At 47.9% G+C, this 21,179-nt stretch overlaps 1 protein-coding gene and 1 long non-coding RNA gene across 3 annotated transcripts in view; one reads left to right on the forward strand and one right to left on the reverse strand.

Annotated features, from left to right (window-relative positions):
• The window catches only part of IMMT (inner membrane mitochondrial protein), a 512,590-nt gene that overhangs the window by 265,213 nt on the left and 226,198 nt on the right, over positions 1 to 21,179 (reverse strand). For both annotated transcript variants that reach the window (XM_086964254.1, XM_086964255.1), the window contains one exon: positions 8,751 to 8,880. In XM_086964254.1, the coding sequence (XP_086820380.1) occupies positions 8,751 to 8,880 (130 nt within the window). The remainder of the gene's footprint in view (positions 1 to 8,750; positions 8,881 to 21,179) is intronic.
• On the forward strand, positions 4,251 to 8,956 carry LOC147725564 (uncharacterized). The gene is made up of 3 exons (XR_015309793.1): positions 4,251 to 4,419; positions 4,773 to 6,023; positions 7,178 to 8,956. It is a non-coding gene; the product is annotated as an uncharacterized LOC147725564 (long non-coding RNA).

A 21,179-nucleotide genomic window follows, 5' to 3' on the forward strand; every position in this document is an offset into this window, starting at 1 on the left:
ACTACACTCCCCTGGACAGAGGGGAGGAATGCCTTCAGTGCTAGACGAATCGCCCGTAGCTCCAAAAGGTTGATATGGAGCCGGGACTCCGCCGGAGACCAGAGGCCTCTGATCTCCGCCTCTCCCATGTGGCCTCCCCAGCCCTGGAGGGACGCGTCCGTCACAACTACGTGCTCCGGTTGGGGAAGGGAGAAGGATCTGCTGCTGACACAATCGCGGTCCGTGAGCCACCACTGCAGCTATCTCGCAGTGCCCTCCGAGATCAGGACATGGTCGGACAGGTTGCCCTGATGCTGGGCCCAGTGAAACTTCAGGTCCCACTGCAGAGCCCGCATCCGCCAACGGGCGTGATGCACCAGAAGGATGCAGAAAGCCATCAGCCCCAGAAGCCGCAGCGTCAACCTGACCAAGACTCAGGATAAAGGCTGAAAGAGTGGAATCAGAGCCTGTATATCCCGAACCCGATGTTCGGGTGGGTAAACCCGAAACTGCGCCGAGTCGAGATCCGCTACAATAAAAAGGAGCTTCTGAGAGGGACTTCGGCACATTGATGGAGAACCCCAGCTGGTGCAAGAGGTCTGCCGTCGTCTGGAGGTGGCTGACGACTGCCTGGGGCGAGCCAGCCTTCAACAACCAGTCGTCGAGGTAGGGGAAGACAAACCCCTAACCTGCGCAGATGAGCTGCGACCACCGCCATCACTTTCGTAAACACCCGTGGGGCGCTGGTAAGGCCGAAGGGGAGCACGGTAAACTGAAAGTGCTCTTGGCCTACTGTGAACTGCAGGTAGCGCCGGTGGGCCGTCTGGACGGGGATGCGAAAATAAGCGTCCTGCAAGTCCAACGCTACCATCCAGTCTCCTGGGTCCAGGGCAGCTAAGACCTGAGCCAGAGTCAGCATTTTGAACTTCTCCTTTCGGTGGAAGCTGTTGACGTTCCGCAGGTCCAAGATAGGGCGTAGGCCCCCTTTGCCCTTCTTGGGTACCAGAAAGTAGTAGGAGTAGCAACCACACCCTACTTCCGGCCCAGGAACGCGCTCGATGGCCCCCTTGGCCAAGAGGGCCGAAACTTCCTCCTGCAGAAGCCGCAAATGATCCCCCGATACGCGGTGGTGTTGTGGTGGCATATCTTGAGGGGTCACCTCGAAGGGGAGGGAGTAGCCCCTTCGGACGATTTGCAGCACCCACCTGTCCGATGTGACGGTGCGCCAGTGGGAGTGGTGATGGCGAATCCTGCCCCCCACTGGCGTCACATGGGCCTGAAAGCACGGATTAGGAAGGTTTTGAGGCGGATGCTGCAGGGGTAGGTGTGGACTGGCCTCGCCGTGGACCCCGATCACCACCACAGCGGTCTCCACGTCCGCCACCGCGCTGGATGTTAGTCTGCGGCGCGAGGCTCGCGGCACGTGTGGGGGCGCCCCTTCCTTGGCCACGAAAGGAGCGAAAGGCACCCATTTGCAGGCACAGGGGCAAGAGGCCCAAGGACTTGGCCGTAGCCCTGGAGTCCTTAAAGCGCTCAAGCGCATGGTCTGCCTTGTCGCCAAAGAGGTGACGGCCATTGAACGGCATGTCCATGAGTGTGTTCTGGACATCGGCCGAGAAATTGGCGGACCTCAACCAGGCGTGACGACGAATCGCCACCGTCGTTGACATCGCTCTGCCCAGAGAGTCGGTAGTGTCCAGCCCACACCGGAGGGAATACCGTGCTGCATCCCGGCCCTCCACCAGGGCTTGGCCGAGTCTAGGCCGTACCTCCAACGGGCAGTGCGGCAGTCCGTCCGCGACCGTGTCCCACAGAGAGTGGGTGTAGCGGCCTAAGAGGCACGCGGTATTAACGGACCGCAATCCCAAACTTAGGGAGGAGAATATCTTTTTTCCGTAATTCTCGTACCTCTTAGATTCCCGGTTGGGGGGAACCAACGGGAATGCGGTCTGAGAATTGGAGGCCTGGATAACCAGGCTCTCAGGGGTGGGATGGGTAGACAGAAAGCAATGGTCACCCGGAGCCGGGCGGTGGCGTCTGGCCACGTTCCTATCCACAGGCTACCCTGTGGCTGGCCTGGACCAAGTGCCCAAAAGAACGTCTGAAAAGGCCTCATTAAACGGCAGCAGAGGCTCGGCCGAGCTTGACTGTGGTTTAAGGACCTCAAAAAACACAACATCTCACGCGTGCACGCTTGTCTGGGTACGAGCTGACGCTCTTGGCTAGTCATATACACATCAAGCGATGTAATACTTTGAATCCAGCAACACTGTTAGCCATTCCAGAAGAGAAAGACACCCAAGAACAACATGATTGTTTTCTCAATACAGAGGAGGAAACGAAAGGCAGAATAGACTTAAAAGATACACCACTCGTGGACCCGGATGGGATCCTGTGGGTGGATGGGTCTTGTTTCAAACTCCCCAATGGGGAAACGACTGCAGCCTATGCTGTTACCACTTTGCATACAGTTGTAGAGACAGCACGCATTAGGCAGAATTCAGCCCAAGCAGCTGAATTGATAGCTCGGGCTAGAGCTTGTGTATTGGCTGAAGAGAGTGAATGTGTTCACCAATAGCCAGTATGCATTTGGGGTGGCCCATAGTTTTGGCCACCTCTGGAGGGAAAGAGGATTCTTTACCTCCCACGGTACTAAAATACACAGCATGGTCAGTTAGTGAATGACCTTCTAGAATCACTTGCTTTGCCCACTCAGATAGCAATTGTGAAGTGTAGTGCACATAAAAGTATCACTGACGAGGTGGGTCGCGGGAATGCTTTTGCAGACGAGGTAGCGAAAGAAACAGCGAGAGATGCTACAAGTCGCATGTATATTGTAGGCCCTGCAAGATGGGTCAGAGAAGGAGGAATGTGTGAGGACACAATAGAAAGTGTGAGAATGATTCAAGAAGAAGCTACAGAGAAGGAATTGCGTAAGTGGAGAGAAAGTGCTGGAATGTTGGACGCGACAGGGTGTTGGACGGAATTGTCAAAACACCAGCGTTGGCTGTTACCAGACGCCTATGTACTGCCTGTAGTTAATATGGCGCATGGTCCAGCCCACATCAGTGCGAAAGGGATATGCAAGCTTCTGGCTCCAGTATGGCAGAATGAAGGAATCCCTAAATGTGCGGAAAATGTGGGGAAACATTGTATTGTTTGTTTGATGCATAATCCAGGAAGGGGAACCCCCACTCCGGCAGGTCATATTGCTCCCGCTACGTATCCTTTTGAGGTATTGCAAATCGATTACATTCATATGGAACGTTGCAATAACCTTAAGTATGTTCTGGTGGTGGTATGTGCCTTTTCCAGATGGATAGAGGCCTACCCCCTAAAGGAAAATACTGCTTTGTCCACTGCCAAAGCCCTCTTGATGGAATTCTTCCCGAGGTTTGGTTTGCCGCGAATTGTCTGGAGTGACAATGGAAGTGAATTTGTAGGCCAAATTATGCAGAAGGTGTGTGCGGGTCTTGGTATTAGGCAGAAATTCCATGCGGCAAACCACCCTCAGTCAGCGGGCTTGGTAGAGTGTTATAATGGCACTCTCAAGCTCAAACTGGCAAAGATTCAGGCCAGCACGGGTCTTGCTTGGCCCGATGCTTTACCTTTGGCACTCCTATCTACGAGAACAGCTGTACACTCTTGCTTGGGACTCAGCCCATACGAGGTTGTTTTTGGGCGCCCAGCTAACGTCTGGGGAGTCCCTCGACCTAAGAAGTACTCCGATATTCCGTATCCTATGTTGATTGACTACTTACATGACCTCACCACTAAATTGCGTGTTCTTCACCAACAGGTTCAAAACGCTTTGCCAGAGGCCTCCGCAGACCCTGGTCACTCCATACAACCCAGAGACTGGGTCTGCTTGAAGAATCTGGAAGCCCGTTGGGGGCCGCCTCGGCAAGTTCTTCTGGTGACATGTACAGCAGTAAAGGTTGTCGGAAAGAAGAATTGGATCCATGGCGTGCACTGCAAAAGGGTACCTTTGCCTTTTGACCAGTGGGTCCGCAAGGGTGTAGGTGATAGTGAGGGTGAAAGGGTCCCTCGATTGGTACCTTTCAGTAGTGCACGTCTGGATCGGACGAAGTCTGAAAAAGAAGACGACGACGTGTTGCAAGAAGCTGTACCATCACATCTGCGATTGAACACAACAAATTCAGAGACTTTGTTTCGAGAGCAAATGGTACCTGACAAGACCCGGTACAACCTAAGACCTAGACTGATCAAGAACAATTAAACTTTTTTTTCCCCTTTTTCTTTTTCTTGTTACACTTTTAAGAGACATACTTTTACTATCCGTCAAGTTGCAGGGTCACGGTAGGAGTCTTAAGCTGTGACCCGAGTAGTGACAATAGGTCTGCAGGACTTGCAGTGTCATAGGACGGCTAAAAATCACAACTAAGTGATCTAAGAAGATTGCCGTGAGCAACGCTTTATGTAAACGTAAATGCGTTTCGATTTATATAGCGCACTTTAACCCAGAGGTCCCAAGGCGCTTGCTTAGGGAACCCGTCCTGGTATTCCCCTGTGAGATATCCCGGCTGGGTATCCACAAGGTGAAAGCCAGGCATCCCGCCGCGAGGGGCCGTAGTGGAGATTAAGCAAGCTATTGCCCAGAGTCGCAGAGTGTGACCCCGTGAGTCGAGTAGGCACCGGAGCGAGAATGGTCGACTACGTGGAATTTTTGAGCCCGAGACCCGCCGAGGCGGGGAATCGAACCCTGGTCCACGGCCGATCTCAGCTTCTGGGTCTGCCGCCTCTAACCACTGAGCCACGCTTCTCCACTTTAGAGGAAGGATATTGAATTGGAAAAGGATAAAAAGCAAGAAATGAAAAGTAAATATAAGAAACTGTTGTTTAGTCCATGTGGCGTAACTTTGTGCATTTTAATATGTTCATGTATTTTATTGGCTTGTGTGGGTTGGGTTATTCACACTATGCAGCAAGCACCTGTTCTTACTTCTATTTCTTTGCCTCTTTTCACTACTGCCTCTGGGAGTGTATAGAACTGATGCGGATCAGTTCTATACACTCCCAGAGCACGAACAAATTAGGAGAACAGAATACTTTAACAATTCATTTATTCAGCTGTTGCATCAGCATCAACTGGCAGTCAATACTACTGATTGTTGGGTTTGTGGACTCATGCCCCTTAACACAGAGAGAGGGATGCCATATTTAGTCCTTCCGTTTTCTTACGAAGGTTCCGCTTGGGCCTATTTGGCCATGTTTTCCAATGCATACCAGAATCAACTTCGACATCCTCTTGTTGGTCTATATGGTGGTGGAACAGATTTTAGTCATAGCTCTTTGATAAAGGGAATAGTGGCTATGGCTAGAGTTGCCGAAAGTGGAAAGATCTCCGTTGATGAGAAACGAGTGTATGATGGTTGAAACAGGACTCGTTACGTTACTAGCCTCACAGATAAGGCTAGGCAAAAGAGATCCCCACCAATCTGGACCATACCTCATCGAGGCAATTTGTGTTTACAGATAAATGGTCAAAATATTAAAAACCAACAGGGAAAGAGTGTTTGTTCCCATACATACATCTATTCATCCCAGATTTCCTCACCGTTAGTGCCTTCTCAGGGCACATACTTTGTCTGCCACGACAGAGCCTACACGTGGCTCCCCACCTACTTTTCAGGAACGTGTTATGTGGCTTTCCTTCTCTCTCCGACATACACTGCTCCTTCAGGTCATCACAGAAATAGATATGGCAGAGGGGTTATCGATTCCAAAGACACAGCGGGGCAAGAGGGGGGGGGACTTTTTAAAAGAGTTCCTTCCTTTCTGGGGCCCAATAGCCAATAGCAGAAACATTAGACAGTTAGTTTGTGTTGTGGAGGCTACCATAAATGTGACTTCTGGAACCTTGAGTAATCTAACAGCCGAACTTCAGGCGGACTGCCTTATGACTTTGCAGAATCGGATAGTTTTAGATATTGTTCTTGCAGATCTCGGAGGAGTCTGTAAATTAATCGGGTCTAGTTGCTGCATTTATATTCCTGATAATGCCCCTACGGTATACCAATATTGTAAAGAACAGTGGTCCTTAGAACAAGAAACTATAAAAGGAGATAAATATAGACCAAATGGAACTATAATTTTTTGGGGAAAAAAGTCCAGCCGGACAGTTTATTACCCTGATAAAAGGATGATTATGCAACAATAGAACACTGAGTGTGATAGAAGCGGGACACCGGCCGGTGTTCGACTAACACACTAACAAAACATACAACAAGGACAAATAGCAGGCAATAGTAGGACATCTGGTTAGGGTAAGTCATAAACCAGACAATCTGTAACATACACATATGCAAGGAAAAGTATAAAACAATTTATGCATTTAGTGTAATGGGGTCGACGACGTTTCGAACCACAATTAATAAAGGTTCATCCTCAGGACAGAGAGTAATTGCCTTAAGAATACACATTTGTAAGGTTATCACAATTGTGTAGCACTCAATTCAGGAAAAACTTGTTAAATGTGTTTTGTTCCAGGGCAAAAAGACCATAGTAGATCTGTGAGATTGCCCTCGGAATAATGGGATCCGAAGTCAGTGGTTCTCGGTATCCGGGTCTGGTAGTACAGTGTGCAAGGCCACGATGGGGGTTCTTGCTGGCACGGGGAATCTGCGCAGATTCCCCGTGCCAGCAAGAACCCCCAGTTTTTCCTGAATTGAGTGCTACACAATTGTGATAACCTTACAAATGTGTATTCTTAAGGCAATTACTCTCTGTCCTGAGGATGAACCTTTATTAATTGTGGTTCGAAACGTCGTCGACACCATTACACTAAATGCATAAATTGTTTTATACTTTTCCTTGCATATGTGTATGTTACAGATTGTCTGGTTTATGACTTACCCTAACCAGATGTCCTACTATTGCCTGCTATTTGTCATTGTTGTATGTTTTGTTAGTGTGTTAGTCGGACACCGGCCGGTGTCCCGCTTCTATCACACTCAGTGTTCTATTGTTGCATAATCATCCTTTTATCAGGGTAATAAACTGTCCGGCTGGACTTTTTTCCCCAAAAAATTATAGTTCCATTTGGTCTATATTTATCTCCTTTTATAGTTTCTTGTTCTAAGGACCACTGTTCTTTACAATATAGTACCTACCCATGGTCCTTAGCTTATTGCGCCTTGGGTTCCCTTGTCTTGTTCAAATCCTACGGTATGCCAAGCCATCTCCAAATTGCACGTAATTTCCGAGTCGATTCACCAGGACACAGGTCTGTGATGGGATGGTTTTGGGGACTACTGTCCACATGGGGATGGAAGGTATTAACCTTCCTTGGAATGGTTTTGGCCATCATTTTCTCTTGTTGTCTTTGTTTACAGTGTGGCCCTGCCATCTGCGGTATTTGTGCTACCATGTGTGTCCCAAGGCCTGTGTCACAGAAAACAGAGAACATTAAAATGATGTTGCAGCAACATCTCAACGACCTTATGGCCATTGACATCGACTCAGACTAACTTGAGTCTTTTGTGTTTTGCCTGAGTAACGGCAAAAGGAGGGTCTGAGATTCTTCGGTTTTCGACTTCGTCCTGTATTCGGCCGTCATTTTGTGTCCCGTCGCCATTTTGTTTTGCCCTCACTCAGGCAGCACGGCGAACGGAGTGTTTTTGCCTTTTCCAGCTGCTGCATGTCTCTTCTGTTAAAAAGTAACCCCCTGCCCTTGTTTGCGAAACCGATGTCAGGGTCTGGTCCACTAACCATGTCTGGGTTGATTGATCCCTGTCTCGACTGACTGTTTGGCTCTCCCTATTCTTTCCTTACTTTATCTTATCCGGCTGGCCTTCGCTATTCTCTCCTTGTATTCTCTTGTTACACAACTATCCTTTGAGGCACACAAATACGTCCTGCCACCTGCAAATTGGATTGTAGGCACTAGCACTGATTAACTTGTGGGAAGGGGTGACACACAGGGTCTGAAAGAAGGGTGTATTTGGGACACTTGATAGCTTGTTTTCCAACTTTTTCCTATTGGCTAGCCTTGTATGTATTGGGAGTGGCAGTCTCCTAAGAACCTACTCTGTACTTCTGGGACAACTGTGCTTAGCTGCAGCTAATAAACTTGGTTTTCTACGCCTAACAGAGTGTCTTGTGTCTCTGTTCGACAAGGCAGGTGAACTCGGAGATTTAAGGCGTGCCCTGCGCCGCCAGGCCCATAAGGCCCGGTTCTTCACCAGCAAGCGATCCCCTCACTCCCATTTACTACTCCCACCTGGGACCTGCAATAATTTTTGGACCTGGTAAAAGTGGCCAACCTGTTATTCTCCATTTTGATGCTGAATATTTTGTACTAACTTGATTTAGGTGCTGGAATACCTGGGCAGAAATTTGAATTAATGTCAAATGGTATTACCATACTTTTAATCAGTGCCTAAATGAGTCCAAGCGTTCAAATGTAGATCTTAGAAAAATTATATTTTCATTCATGGCATTAAAAAAGTGTCAAAAATATTGAAGTAAAAGGGCTAATGAAGATTTAAAATAAAAAACAGACCACTCACCGAAATCAGAAATGTCTGTAATAGGAAAGGAAGAACTGTAAATGTTAATCAAAATACTTCGCTTATTAGTTAGTGTTAGTGTCTAGGCATGAAATACACAAAAACCACAAGCAATCAAAGTTTCACAATTAGAGAGTCAAAAAAGAAGACCATATACAGCAGCGGACAACCTCACAAGATGATTTCACTTTATGAAAATTTAAAGTTCACAGGAGTACTTATGTGCTACTACAGACTTACTCATTCCTTTCCAGCCGGATGTTAAATCTGGAGTTACACTGTCCAGTTCCCGCTGAAACTCTGCTCTAGCCGCAGCCACTAGCTCGTGATACTGAGCTACAATCTTTGCTTCAGATTGAGCAGCCTGAACCTAGGAAACCGAGATGGGAAGAGTTAGCACACCATCAATTAAAAAAGGTTACATAAATTACAAAATATTTTTTATTCTAAAACAACTTGCATACATTTGAGGATGCTTAATGGTTCAATGAATTGTCAAGCAGTAATGTAGCCACCCCTCAGGCCCAACTTGTAGATGTCTGGAGAATGCCAGCTTAGCTCTCGTGTGCATGGACATAGATGGAAGGTCTGACTCGTGCAGTATGTAGCAGACAAAAATGCAAAATGGGACACATCTGGAAAAGAGGGTCTGCAGATCGACTGGCATCACGAACTTGAAATACCACAAAAACTGTAAGGAGGACATGAAAGAGGAAAACCTGCTGGGGGACCAGGTGGAGGAAAGTTTGTTCACCCAAGCGCCAAGTGGGTGCTGAACTAATATAGAGAGAAAGATTATATTCCAAGTCAAAACCTTGGTTGCCAAAACAGGCTAGTCCTCAGGAATATTTTTTCATTACGCCAGTGCCTGGTTTAAAAAGTGAAGCTTCAAGCTGCAGGTGCCCTGGGCTCAGAGAATTTCTGCACCAATCTGGCCAAAATCAGGTTAAAATGATACAAGACTACAGGGTACTTTTCTCACCAAGCACAAGTGCATCAGGCCATCAGATAAACTACATAATCCCTCTTCTGCGCTGAAAATCTTAACTTTGAAGGTGGCCGACCTGTACAGTGGGTCAGCTTTTAGCTCTAATCCTCACCAAACATAGTGAGGTCTAGGGAGGGGTCAAGAGTTTAGTACTTTCTAACTGTCTCGCTTTCTCTCCTTTCGCCATTGAGGCGCATGTTGTATGGAACCCGTGCCGACTTTGCTCTTTAGGACTAGGGAAAGCTTAAAGAGCTGCAGTCACCTATCCAAAAGGCAATCTTGGACTGCGATTCAATGCTTGTTTATATTCCCCCTTTGATCTCGCTCTTTTGTCCTGCTGAGGATCCAGACAGTGTATTCTCGGAGGACACTATAGCATACTGCTCCAGTCTACCTGGATGCCAACTGCAACTCACTGCAGGGGTTCTGAGCTAGCAGGTCATCAATCCAGGACAGAGTTTCCCTTGGACAGTAGTGATGCATGCTTTATTGCGCCGGAGCAGTGTACACAGATTTGAGGAGGGCCTTAAGGGTAGATTATGTATTACCCAGTCTTCAGAGACAGCCCAATTTCGCTCAGGAGAAAAGTCAAACTCCCTTCCCGGTGCCTGAGTGACAGAATCATCCATGAAAAAGCAGCAGTGTGCTGCCTTTTTTGCTATTGATGCCTAGACCAAGCAGTCAGCGCCAGGACACCCTTGGGTAACCGTTCGCGCTATAGAAATGCTAGTAACATAACATAACAGACCTAGGTTACCCATATACCACAACTAAGCAGACGTTATTGCGGGACTTTAACAGTTACTTAGCTGCCCTTCAGGATGTTTCTGACAGTAGGTGTTAGATTCGGGGGTCTCTAGTTGGCACAGGTAGGTACTTGTGACAAATAGGGACCCTCCCCTCTAGTCAGGATAATGGGGATTACACTCCTAAAATAACCCCTGTTCACCCCCTTGGTAGCTTGGCACGAGCAGTCAAGGCTTATCTCAGAGGGGTTGTAAGTTAAGCAGTTGTGACCACATACAGTAACCCAGTGACAACACTACAAATGGACACCACACAGGTTTTATATAAAAAATAAGTAGATTTTATAGAGTTACCACAAGACCATAAACGACAAAAATACACACTACGATTACTTTAAGATGGTAGATTTAAGCTTAGTTCAAATCAGCTCTTAGATGCAACACTCTGCGTCAATGAACCGTAGGTTGCGTTGCGCTTCCACGACAAGCAATGTCGCAGCGATCGGAAATGCGGCAAAGTTCAGGTGCAAAGAAATAAAGACGTGAAGATCTTCCAGATGCGGCACGCTTCACCGGGATGCGAGAAGTTCTCGGTTCGATGCGTGGACTGCAGCGGCGACACCCTTACGATGAGACGGCAGCAGCTCCAGCGGCAACTCTCTTCTCCCACGATGCGTGAAGCTTCAGCACAATGCGACAAATACAGCGGCGACATCCAAGATGAGACGGCAGCAGCTCAGACGGCGGCGCGCTTCTCGGGGATGCCAGGTGCTCTTGGCCGATGCGGTGCAGTGCAGTGCAACAGTTCCAGCGTTGACACCCTCCTTCAGAGTTGCGACAGCAGGCACGGCGACACACTCTGACCTCTTTGCGAGAATCTTCTCCTGATGCGCTGCAGTGCGACAACTACAACGGCGACACCCTCCTTCGGAGTTGCGATGGCAGCAGCAGAGACGGCGACACGCTTCCTCTTTGTTGCGGCACACTTCTCTCAGATGCGGTGCAGTGCGACCGTTCCAGTGGCGACACCCTCCTTCGGAGTTGCGACGGCAGGCCCAGCGACGGCGACACGCTTCTTCTCATTGAGTCACGCTTACAGCACCTTGCGACATGCAGTTCCTCAGAAGGCCCAAAACAGCAGCAGGCACTTCCAAAAGAACTCTGGGGAGCTGGGGGTGAAGTCTCTTGTTGCTGAGACTTCAGCAGGTGGCAAGCTCTTTTCCAAGCCCTTGGAGATCCTTCACAAGTTGAAAGCATAGTACACAAAGTTCCTTTCTCCTTTCTTTGGCAGTAAGGCAACCACTGAAGGCCAATCCCCCAAGCAGCACTTCAGCTTGGGAATAGTCTCTCCTCAGTTTCTTCAGGTTCCTCTTCTCAGTAAAGGTTTCTTCTTGTAGTCCAAAAGTGATCTAATTTCATGGGATCAGGGTCCCAATATTTATACCCCAAATTCCTTTGTTCTCTGAGGGGAGAGGGGCCTTTGCCCAGTCCAAACCAGTTCTGAAGCACTCTGTTTACCAGGCTTCTCCTTTCCTTTCACAGTGCAGGGTAGAAACATCAGACGCTCCACAGGAGGTGGAGCCAGCAATGTGAAAGGCAAGAACAGTCCTGGAGCACTTTGTTTACAAGACTCCTTCTCTTCTTTTGGTGTGCAGAGCAGAGACATCAGCCGCTCCCCAGGGGATGGAGCCAGCATTGTGGAAAGCAGGCACAGCCCTATTCAAGGTACAGGTGCAACTCCTCCCTCCCATCTAGATGCAGATCTCTCTATTCACCACTGGGTGACTCAGCCTGTCTCTTGGAATACCCCAGGCTTGTCACTCACATAACCAGACAAAGGAATGCACAACCTAGCAGAGGGAGGTTTGAATGGTTAGACAAGCAAATACCTACTTTCGAAAAGTGGCATTTGCAAACACAGAATATTAAAATAAACTTTACTAACAGATGTATTTTATCATTCTGAGTCCAGGTATACTAAACTCGAAATTCTAGCATGTTCTCTGAATCGGTTAGGATTATAAACATGTAACAATCTAACTGCCCATTCTGGCCTATGGAAAACAGGTAGCCTTGCAATAGTGAAAACGAAAATGGCTGTAATTCACTATTAGGACATGCCACACACACCAGGGCTTGTCCTACCTTATACTTACAATGCACCCTGCCCTTGGGCCTACCATAGGGGGGGGACTGATATTAAGAAAAGGGAAGGTTTAAAGACTGGCAAGTGAGTGCACTTGCCCATTCAGCATGAAAGTACCAGACTGCACGCAGGCTCTGCAATGGCAGACCTTAGACACATTTAACAAGGCTGCATCTGTGGGTGGCACAACCAGTGCTGCAGACCCACCAGAAGGATTTGGATTTACACGCCCTAGGCGCACTCAGTGTACTGTACTAGGGTCTGACAAGTAAACCAAACATCCAATCATGGAATCACTAATAAATACATCAATTTACAAATGGGAGCACTCGCACTGTGGCACTGGATAGCAGTGGCACAGTGCCCAAAGCATTTAACACCAGCAAAAGTACATGAGGCAACAGCAAAAATGGAAGGGAGACCCACGCCAATGGTGCCAGGTCCAACAGTATGGGTGTAGGAAAGTAGGATCTGCTTTCGGTGTCACCCCCACTTTTTTGCTGGTGTCATTATGTTTTTCTGACTAGTCTGACTGGGGTCCTGCTAATCAGGACACCAGTCTCTGGGCTTCTTCCCTAAAGTGGGTATTGTCAGTACCTATGTATCCTCCAGATTGGCTACTGGTGTACCCTTGTAAGTCCCTAGTATATGGTACGGAGGTACCCGGGGCATAGGTACACCAATGGGTCTCCCATGGGCTGCAACATGTATTATGCCACCCATGAGAGACCACTGAAATTGGGACTACAGGCCTGCCATTGCAACCTGTGCAAGCTGGTGCTGGCACCACTTACAATAGATATAGGTTTCCCTATATCTGAGGTCTCTACACTTAAAACCTATAAGTCACCCCTAAGGCAGGCCGTTCAATCCTGAATGCAGGGTGCTGGGTCCTAGGTTTGATGGTGCCCCTGCATGAGAGGAGCACCCCTAATACCTTCGGAGTCCATTCTCCCGGGTTATAAGTGCATCAGCCAGGGTAACACATAGAGGGGCCATGCGTCATTACGCGCAGACCATCTCTAAATTGGCTGTAACAAAACCGGTCATGTTTGATATCAAACTTGTTGGAATCCTACCCCCACACCGTAAACGGTTTGGGAGGTATGATTCCATGCACTGTAAAGCTCCTCCGGGAGGTCCGCTGTACTCCTGGTACCAGTCTTTCAGAATCGGACAGCAAGCTAGGGCTGCTGCCAGTCAGAGACACGATTCTGCCCTCCTGCTGGTGAGCCAAGCTCGAGCAGGGGAAGGTAGAACAAAAGATATCCTGTCACAGGGAGGTGTGACCACCTCCCAGACAGGGTTTAGTGTACTGGAACAGGGTGGATGCGCTTGCCAGCACCACTGAGACACATTTGGTGCCCTCCTTGCATACTCCAGTTCAAACCAGTTCAGGGAACCGTTGGCTCCTGCTCTGGCACAAAACTTGACAAAGGACATGCGAGTATTCTCCCCAACTGTCCAGGCCCTCCTCTGGAAAGGACCCCTGAATCGTCCAAAGCCATTCCTAAGGGTCCTCAAGGGCTTACCTGTGGGTGGGTCCCTGAATAAGTCGAGGGACAAGATTCAGATCCATTACCTATTCAACTACGACGGTCTGGACACTCTGGACTTCACTGGGCTTTGCTTTGGGAATCAAGACTGCACCGGGGAAGACTCCTGGTGCTCCTGGTCTCGTCGTCCTGCCGGTCTTTGCCCGTTCTCCATACAGGTTCTTCACCAGGCCTGTGGACATCCAAGACAGCCGAAGGAATCTCTCTTGGAGTTAAGGAGTCACTCCCCTGCATCAGCAGGCACTGCCCTGCATCAGCAGGCACTGCAATGCAGCTGACCGGTCTGCTGATCCTAGGATCCGACGAACTCCGACAGGTGGTGGTTATACAACACCTCTGAGACCTGTACGGTCTTCATACGGAGTTGGAGACTAGTATCCCTAATGATTGAAAAAACCAAATGTGCAGAGGGTCAAAGGGGAAATAGTTTATCGACCTGTCAGTTCATGCCCCTATAGACAAAGTAAATACATAGAAAGAGAAGACCAGGTCCAAGGTGGTGTGCTGCCCTGAATGGTGAACGAGGATCACACAGGTGCATGTGTGGAAGAGTGTGTTGAGTCACACTGGGCTGAGAAATTCCCATCAGACCACCCTTGTGGTGGCATTTCATCATATGGCAATAGGCAATCGCTCCATGCATGCCCATATCTTCACGTGACTGTGCGAAAGTGGAGAGCGGCGCGCTGAGCCACAGTCATGCTCAAAGAAAAAGAAAATTACAAGAGGAGTGCAGTGCTCTAGAGAAAGTGCTTACTAAAATTGACTACCTAGACTAAGGGGAGTACCTATAGAGATTAGTGTAGGTGTCAAGATTAAAAACATGCCTAGTAGTAGATAAGTGAGACTACATTATGGCGCTGTGCAGGGTGGTCAACTAGTTTCAGCTTGATGGAGTATTACTCCAGCTTTCGTCAGGACCTTATAGATGATAGGCTACTGCAACAGAGTGTGTTAGGTGTACAAATACAGAAAAAAATTAATAGAATACATGCAATGTACTTAAGGAAGTCATATATCTCCCCAGAACTTGGAACCTAGTATCCCTAGTCAGAACCGCTGGAACAGCACTGCATCGACTTGCTGTTGCAAAGGATTGTTGGCTCTCTACTCCAGAGATCTTCGGACAAATTGTGGTTTTTGGTGCTATTTCTACTTGATTCTCTAAAAGACTTTATCTTTCCAGGATTTTGTCATTTTGGTGTCATTTAGTTTATTAAACTTTAATCTATTTTTCTGATTCGGTTTGCGTTTTTTATTGCATTGCATTTTGACTTTATTGCTGTTTTACCATTGCATAACTACTTAAAGATTGCCCTAAGTTAAGCCGGTCTGCTCTGTGCTAGAACTACCGGGATGTTGAGCACAGGTTGATTTAGTGACTTTGAGGGCTCAGCCTGACAAGGGTTTTATTGTTCCTTGAAGTTGGTAGTCACCCACCCCAAATAATCTAACTTCTTTAACTTGTGGTAGGAGCCATCACATAGATGCCTGTAATCATTACAAACACCAGTGCCATTCTACCGAGTTACGACTGTTATGGCATGACATTTCTTCCTTGTTGGAGAAATTAGCTTCTGATTGCATGGAAAAGGCCAGAGCTTTGCTTTAGGAGGGAGTGCTTTTTTATGCTTCATTGCCTGCCTCCAACTACAAATTCAGGCAAATTACAACAGGAGCAGTCTTACATGGTTTCTTTCAGAAGAGCATCCTTCCATACCGACTTCAAATCTAAGTGCTTAACATGCTTTTTGATGTCCAGCAGCATTTTCGGAAACATGTTGAAAATGCATTACAAGCTATATAGGTGGATACACAAACAGCTTGTTCAATTTTTACACCTTGAAATTCAGACAGGGCTTTCAATCTAATTGATGGGACTCATAAGGGCAACACGGACATTTCTCCTCTGGTAATGTTGGACCATTTAACATCAGCAATCTTCATCCACTTATCAATACAGTATAGGACGATAATCAGAAGAATGCCCGTGATGTCAGTGGAGAGACTCCTGCTCCTTCTGTTCCAGAAAGTCCTAAGACCATGGTGATCTTCCTGACTTCGTGGGCCACCCGCCTCCCTCAATATCCATGCTGGGAGAAAGGAAATTATGGGATTTTTTCCTACCATGGAGGCTTATAACTTACTTGGCCCTGGGGTCTTGGATATCATCCAGCATGGTAACATGTTTGAATGATTTCTAGACTGCTACCAACCCCTCAGAGAAGGGAGCACTATCCATTTCCATAGGCTTACAGGAAGTGAGCACAAAATGTCAAAAAATGACTATTGAGCTACTGCTCAAGTTCCAGCGCAATCAGGGTATCTGCTTAAGGATATTCCTTGTATAAAAGAAAGTATGAGAATGGCACCTGATTCTAGATTTAACAGAACGCAAGTTTATCAAGGCTCAGTGTTTCAGGATGTACTCCCTGCTAGTGTTCCTGCAATCCATCAACAGGAATGATTTTCCAGCATTTCTACACTTAGAGGCTGCCTATTTTTATGTACCAGTCTACCCGAAAAACAGGATGTTCCTGTGACTCCAGGTCAACTCACACAAAGAACAGCTGGACCTTCAGTGGAGACCGGTTACTGGGAGAACCTGGTCATGTTGACTGCCAAGATCAACCAGGATCTCTTCTGCTGGTTGAGCCTGTGAACAGCTTTGCAAGCCAATTCCTTATTTATCAGAGACTCAATGTTGTCTCACCACAGATACACCCCTCAGATTGGGAGACATTCTATACCACATCAACATACTCTAACTGTCCTGATCAGGATGGACAAAGTGACCACCCTCCAGAATTGGGTGGAGAAAGCCTCAAGCACTGCCAAAAGAAGCACAAAACATTGCCACTGGGTTCTTGCACACTTCATCAAACTGGCAATAAAGCATGATCTAAATCTACAGTACGTAGTATAAAATGCCCCCAGCATGTTCAGCCAGGACCACCAAGATCTGCAACTGATTTTCAACAGATGGGATGAACCCTTCCTCAATCTGGATGGGCTTAAGGTGACCTAGGCTTCCTTACACAATGTTGGACCTTGCCCTTTTTGAAGGGTTATCCCCAAACTTTGTGTTTCTTCCTCCTATTGTTTCCTGACCTGTTGGCTATAGGACTCTGGGCACTTTACCACTGCTAATCGGTGCTAAAGTGCATATGCTCTCTGTGTAAATTATTATTACAATTGGTTCTCCCTGATAGGCATATTTGATTTACTGGTACGTCTCTACTAAAAGTGCACTAAAGCGTGCCAGGGCCTGTAAATCAAATGCTACTAATGGGCCTGCAGCATTGATCGTGCCACCTACATGAGTAGCCCTGAAAAGGTATCTCAGACATGCCACTGTAGTGGCTGTGCGCAGTTAACTGCCATGTTGACTTGTTGTTAGTTATGTTAGTGTTATTTGCTATAGCGCACGTATCACCCGGGGGCATCTCGGTGCTGCTGCAGATCCATGGCCGGAGGAGCAGACCAGGTATTTTAATAGAGATAAGCTTTAAGTTGTTTCCTGAATTTGCTATATGTGGGGGTCTCTCGGAGTGCTATGGGCAGGTTGTTCCAATACCGTGGGGCAAAATACGAGAAAGCCTTACCCCCGGTGCGGTTGTGACTGATTCGGGGTACGCACAGAAGGGATTAAGTACGTAATCGAAGATTTCGGTTGGGGATGTAGGCGGTAAGTTTTTTTTTTTTAAGATAGAGTGGCCCATTGCCTCTCAGGGCAGTATACGTGAGGCAGTAGATTTTGAAATGGGAACGCTTCTTCACTGGGAGCCAGTACAGTTCCCTGAGCAGGGGTGCAGAAGGGGTGCCGGCAGAGCGGTTAAGAATAAGTCTAGCTGCGGTGTTCTGGACCACCTGCAGCTTTGACAGCAGGGTATCACCCCCTTCGGCCAGTAGTGCATTCCCATAGTCCTGTCTGCTGATCACCATTGCCTGGACCAGGGTTCTACGGGCGTTTGCGGGGAGGGGGGGGAACATTCTGCGCAGGAGACGCAGATTGTAATCGCAGGAGCTGGTGATGGCAGCAATATGGTCTTTTATTGTCAGGGCTTTGTCCAGTTTAATTCCTAGGTTTTTTACCTTATGTTTAGGCACGGGTGGCACCCAATTGGTGGGGCCACCAATCGTCCGTCCAAATGGCCAGAGCTTTACCAAGTAGCATAATCTCAGTTTTTTCTGGATTAAGCTGATGACAATTCTCAGTCATCCAGTTAGAGATTGCTATCATTTCGGTCGAGAAGCACTCTTTCTCTGATTCTAGGTCTAGGCCCATGGTAAACATAAGCTGGGTGTCGTCAGCGTATGAGATGATTTCAAAGCCGAATTGCTCTGCCAACTTTTCCAGTGGGGCCACATTCATATTCCACAGAGAAGGGGTAAGGCATGATCCCTGAGGAACACCCTTGTCCAACTGCATTTTGCCTAAAGAATATGGGCCTAACAGGATTGTCTGCTGTCTGTCTGACAAAGTCCTGCAGCCTTTTCAGTGCTGTTCCCTCATGCCACTGGCCTTCAGTCTGCTCATAAGCCGGAGATGGTGTTGAAGGCCGCGGACAAGTCCAATAATATCAGTGCTACCGGGCTTCCTGCACCCATTCCCTGTCTGAGAGAGTGCAGTAATGGCCAAAAGTGCAGTCTCTGTGCTGAAGCCTGCGCTGAACCCCAATTGAGAAGGGTCAAGGATATTATTTGTTTCAAGGTAGGATCCCAGCTGCCTGTTTATTAGGCCTTCCAGTAACTTACCCAGAAGAAGCAGCAGGGAGATTGGACGATAGTTGCTGAGTACTTGGTGTTCCAGAGTGGCTTTTTTCAGTATGGGCCGTACACAAGCTTCCTTCCATGGTAAAGGGATGGTTCCCGGTTGTATAGAGCAGTTGAACAAATTTTGAATCAAGAGGGCGCAGCAAGAGACTAGAAGCGCCATCGTCTTGGGGAGCATGGATCTCAGGGTCTTGGGCCTGGTCGTGCGCGGACAGGCACAGACGGGCTTGCCTTAGGCACGGCAGCGGCGCGCCCACTGCGCTTCCACACTGACATTGTTCTTTTAGGACGATGTGTGCTGGACCGCTAGAGCGCCAACCGCACTTCCGGCAGAAATGTTGCCCGAGCTTTTTCCGCTCAAACAGCACAAGCTGTGGCGGACCGGAAAGCGTGGGCACTAACTTCTAAGTAGGAAGCTAAGGCGCGTTTGGCAGCAGGTTAGCGCAACAGTTATTTCACCCCAGAAGTAATATTAAGTGAGCCTTAAGTTTAAAAGCTTAAAGTTTAAAAGCAGCTAAAAGGAGGTTGGCCCCCAACTTTAAAGGACACACAAACGAGCCGCTAAAGCTTTTGGCAGAGTGCATGCAAATCCTGCCTGAATCCGCTTCGCATCCACACTGACATCGTTCTTTTAAGACGATGTGTGCCGGACCACTAGAGCGCAAACCGCGGAAATGTTGCAGAGCTTTCTCCGCTCACACAGCACAAGCTGTGGCGGACCGGAAAACGCGGGCACTAAGTTCTAAGCGGGAAGCTAAGGCTCGTTTGGCAGCAGGTGAAAGCTACAGTTATTTCACACCAAAAGTAAAGCTAAGCGAGCCTTAAGGTTAAAAGCTTAAAAGTTTTAAAGCAGCTTAAAGGAGGTTGGCCCCCAACTTTAAAGGACACACAAACGAGCAGCTAAAGAGTGCAAGCAAATCCTGCACCCACTTACCAGACCCTAACTTCCCTTTTCTTACTTGTAAGACACACTTATGGTAGGCCCAATGTACCCCCATGGACAGGGCACAGTGTATGTGAAAAGTAGGACATGGACTGGTGTGCGTGACATGTCATGATAGCGAAATACTACCAATTTTGTTTTTCACTATTGATAGGCTATCTGGCCCATTGGATAGAATAGGAGTTTATTCATAACATCTTATAAATATAACTTCCCATTGGGACAAGATAGAAAGATGAGTTTAGTATGCCTAAACTCAGTATATAAAAATGCATCTTTCAGTAAAGATGATTTCTATATGGAGTTTGAATTTTTGTAAAAAGTGTTTTAGAAAGTGGGTATTTTCTTGCTTAGCCATCCTGTGTTCTTCTGCTGGTTTGTGGATTGACTGTGTGGCTTTTGAATGACAGGGGCTGGGAATGTGTGTCCTGCCTTTCCTGGATGTGTCAGGGCTGGGCTAAAAAGACCATGGCTGCATTTAGAGTAGGGGGGAGGAGATTATTGTACACCTGAATGGGCCTGGTCTGCATGGGACAATGCTGTCTCCACACCTCCTGCTGGGCAGCTGCACCAGAGAGGACAGAACTGGTTTTGGCTGGGAAAAGAACTTATCTGCCACCAGAGAACAAAGGAATTTGTGCTATAAAAGTGGGGCCCAGACCCCTGAACTTTATCACTTCTGGAATTCAAGACAAACCTTTGCCAAGGAGAAGAGCTGGAGAAACTGGAGGAGGAGTACTGTCCCTTTGTTGTGTGCTGTCTGGGGTTGGCCTGCAGTAGCTGTTTCTGCCAAGTAAAGGACAAGGACTTTGCTGTGTGCTGTGTCCCCATGTAGGAGAAAGATCTCCAAAGTCTTGAGTAGAGCTTGCCTCCTGTTCTGAAGTCTCAGGAACACAAAGACTTCACCCCCAGCTCCCCTGAACTTCCTTGCTGGGAGTTCTGACCTGCCGAGAGGTGCCTGTGACTGTGTTGCTCCTCTGGAGGTTTTTCCTGCTGTTGGGAGCTAGAAAAGCAAAGCAACTATGAGAAAATTGACACATCGCTATCTTGCGGCAGTTTACCCGAAGCAGCACTGTGGTGTGAAAAAAACGATTTGCCACGCATCGCAGCGCCATTGCCGAAACAGACGCTTCGCCTGTCGCCACAGCAACGACTGACACATCGAGGGATCGCGGCTGGAGAAACCAACGCAACGCCGCTCGATGCCACTGCATCGATCCCGACGCACCCAGATTTCCACGCACTGTACCTGTGCGGCAAGTTTTCCTGACACATCACTAGTGGACCAGAATCGCCTTGGAGTTGACGCATCACTTCCCCCTAGAGACCAGACACAACACATCACTTCTCCTGCGTGCAGCAGAACTGTTGCATCGCCTCCCCATGGTCTCAGGAACTGACGCATCTATTTGTGTTCTCGACGCTTCCCATTTCTGCAGCTGTTTGGCTGTGTAAATCTTATCGCAACTACAAGTACTTTGAGAGAAATCACGCATCAACAGTCTTCTATGGAC

Source organism: Lissotriton vulgaris, chromosome 3_2 (assembly GCF_964263255.1).
Source record: "Lissotriton vulgaris chromosome 3_2, aLisVul1.2, whole genome shotgun sequence".
NCBI classification, from domain to species: Eukaryota; Metazoa; Chordata; class Amphibia; order Caudata; family Salamandridae; genus Lissotriton; species Lissotriton vulgaris.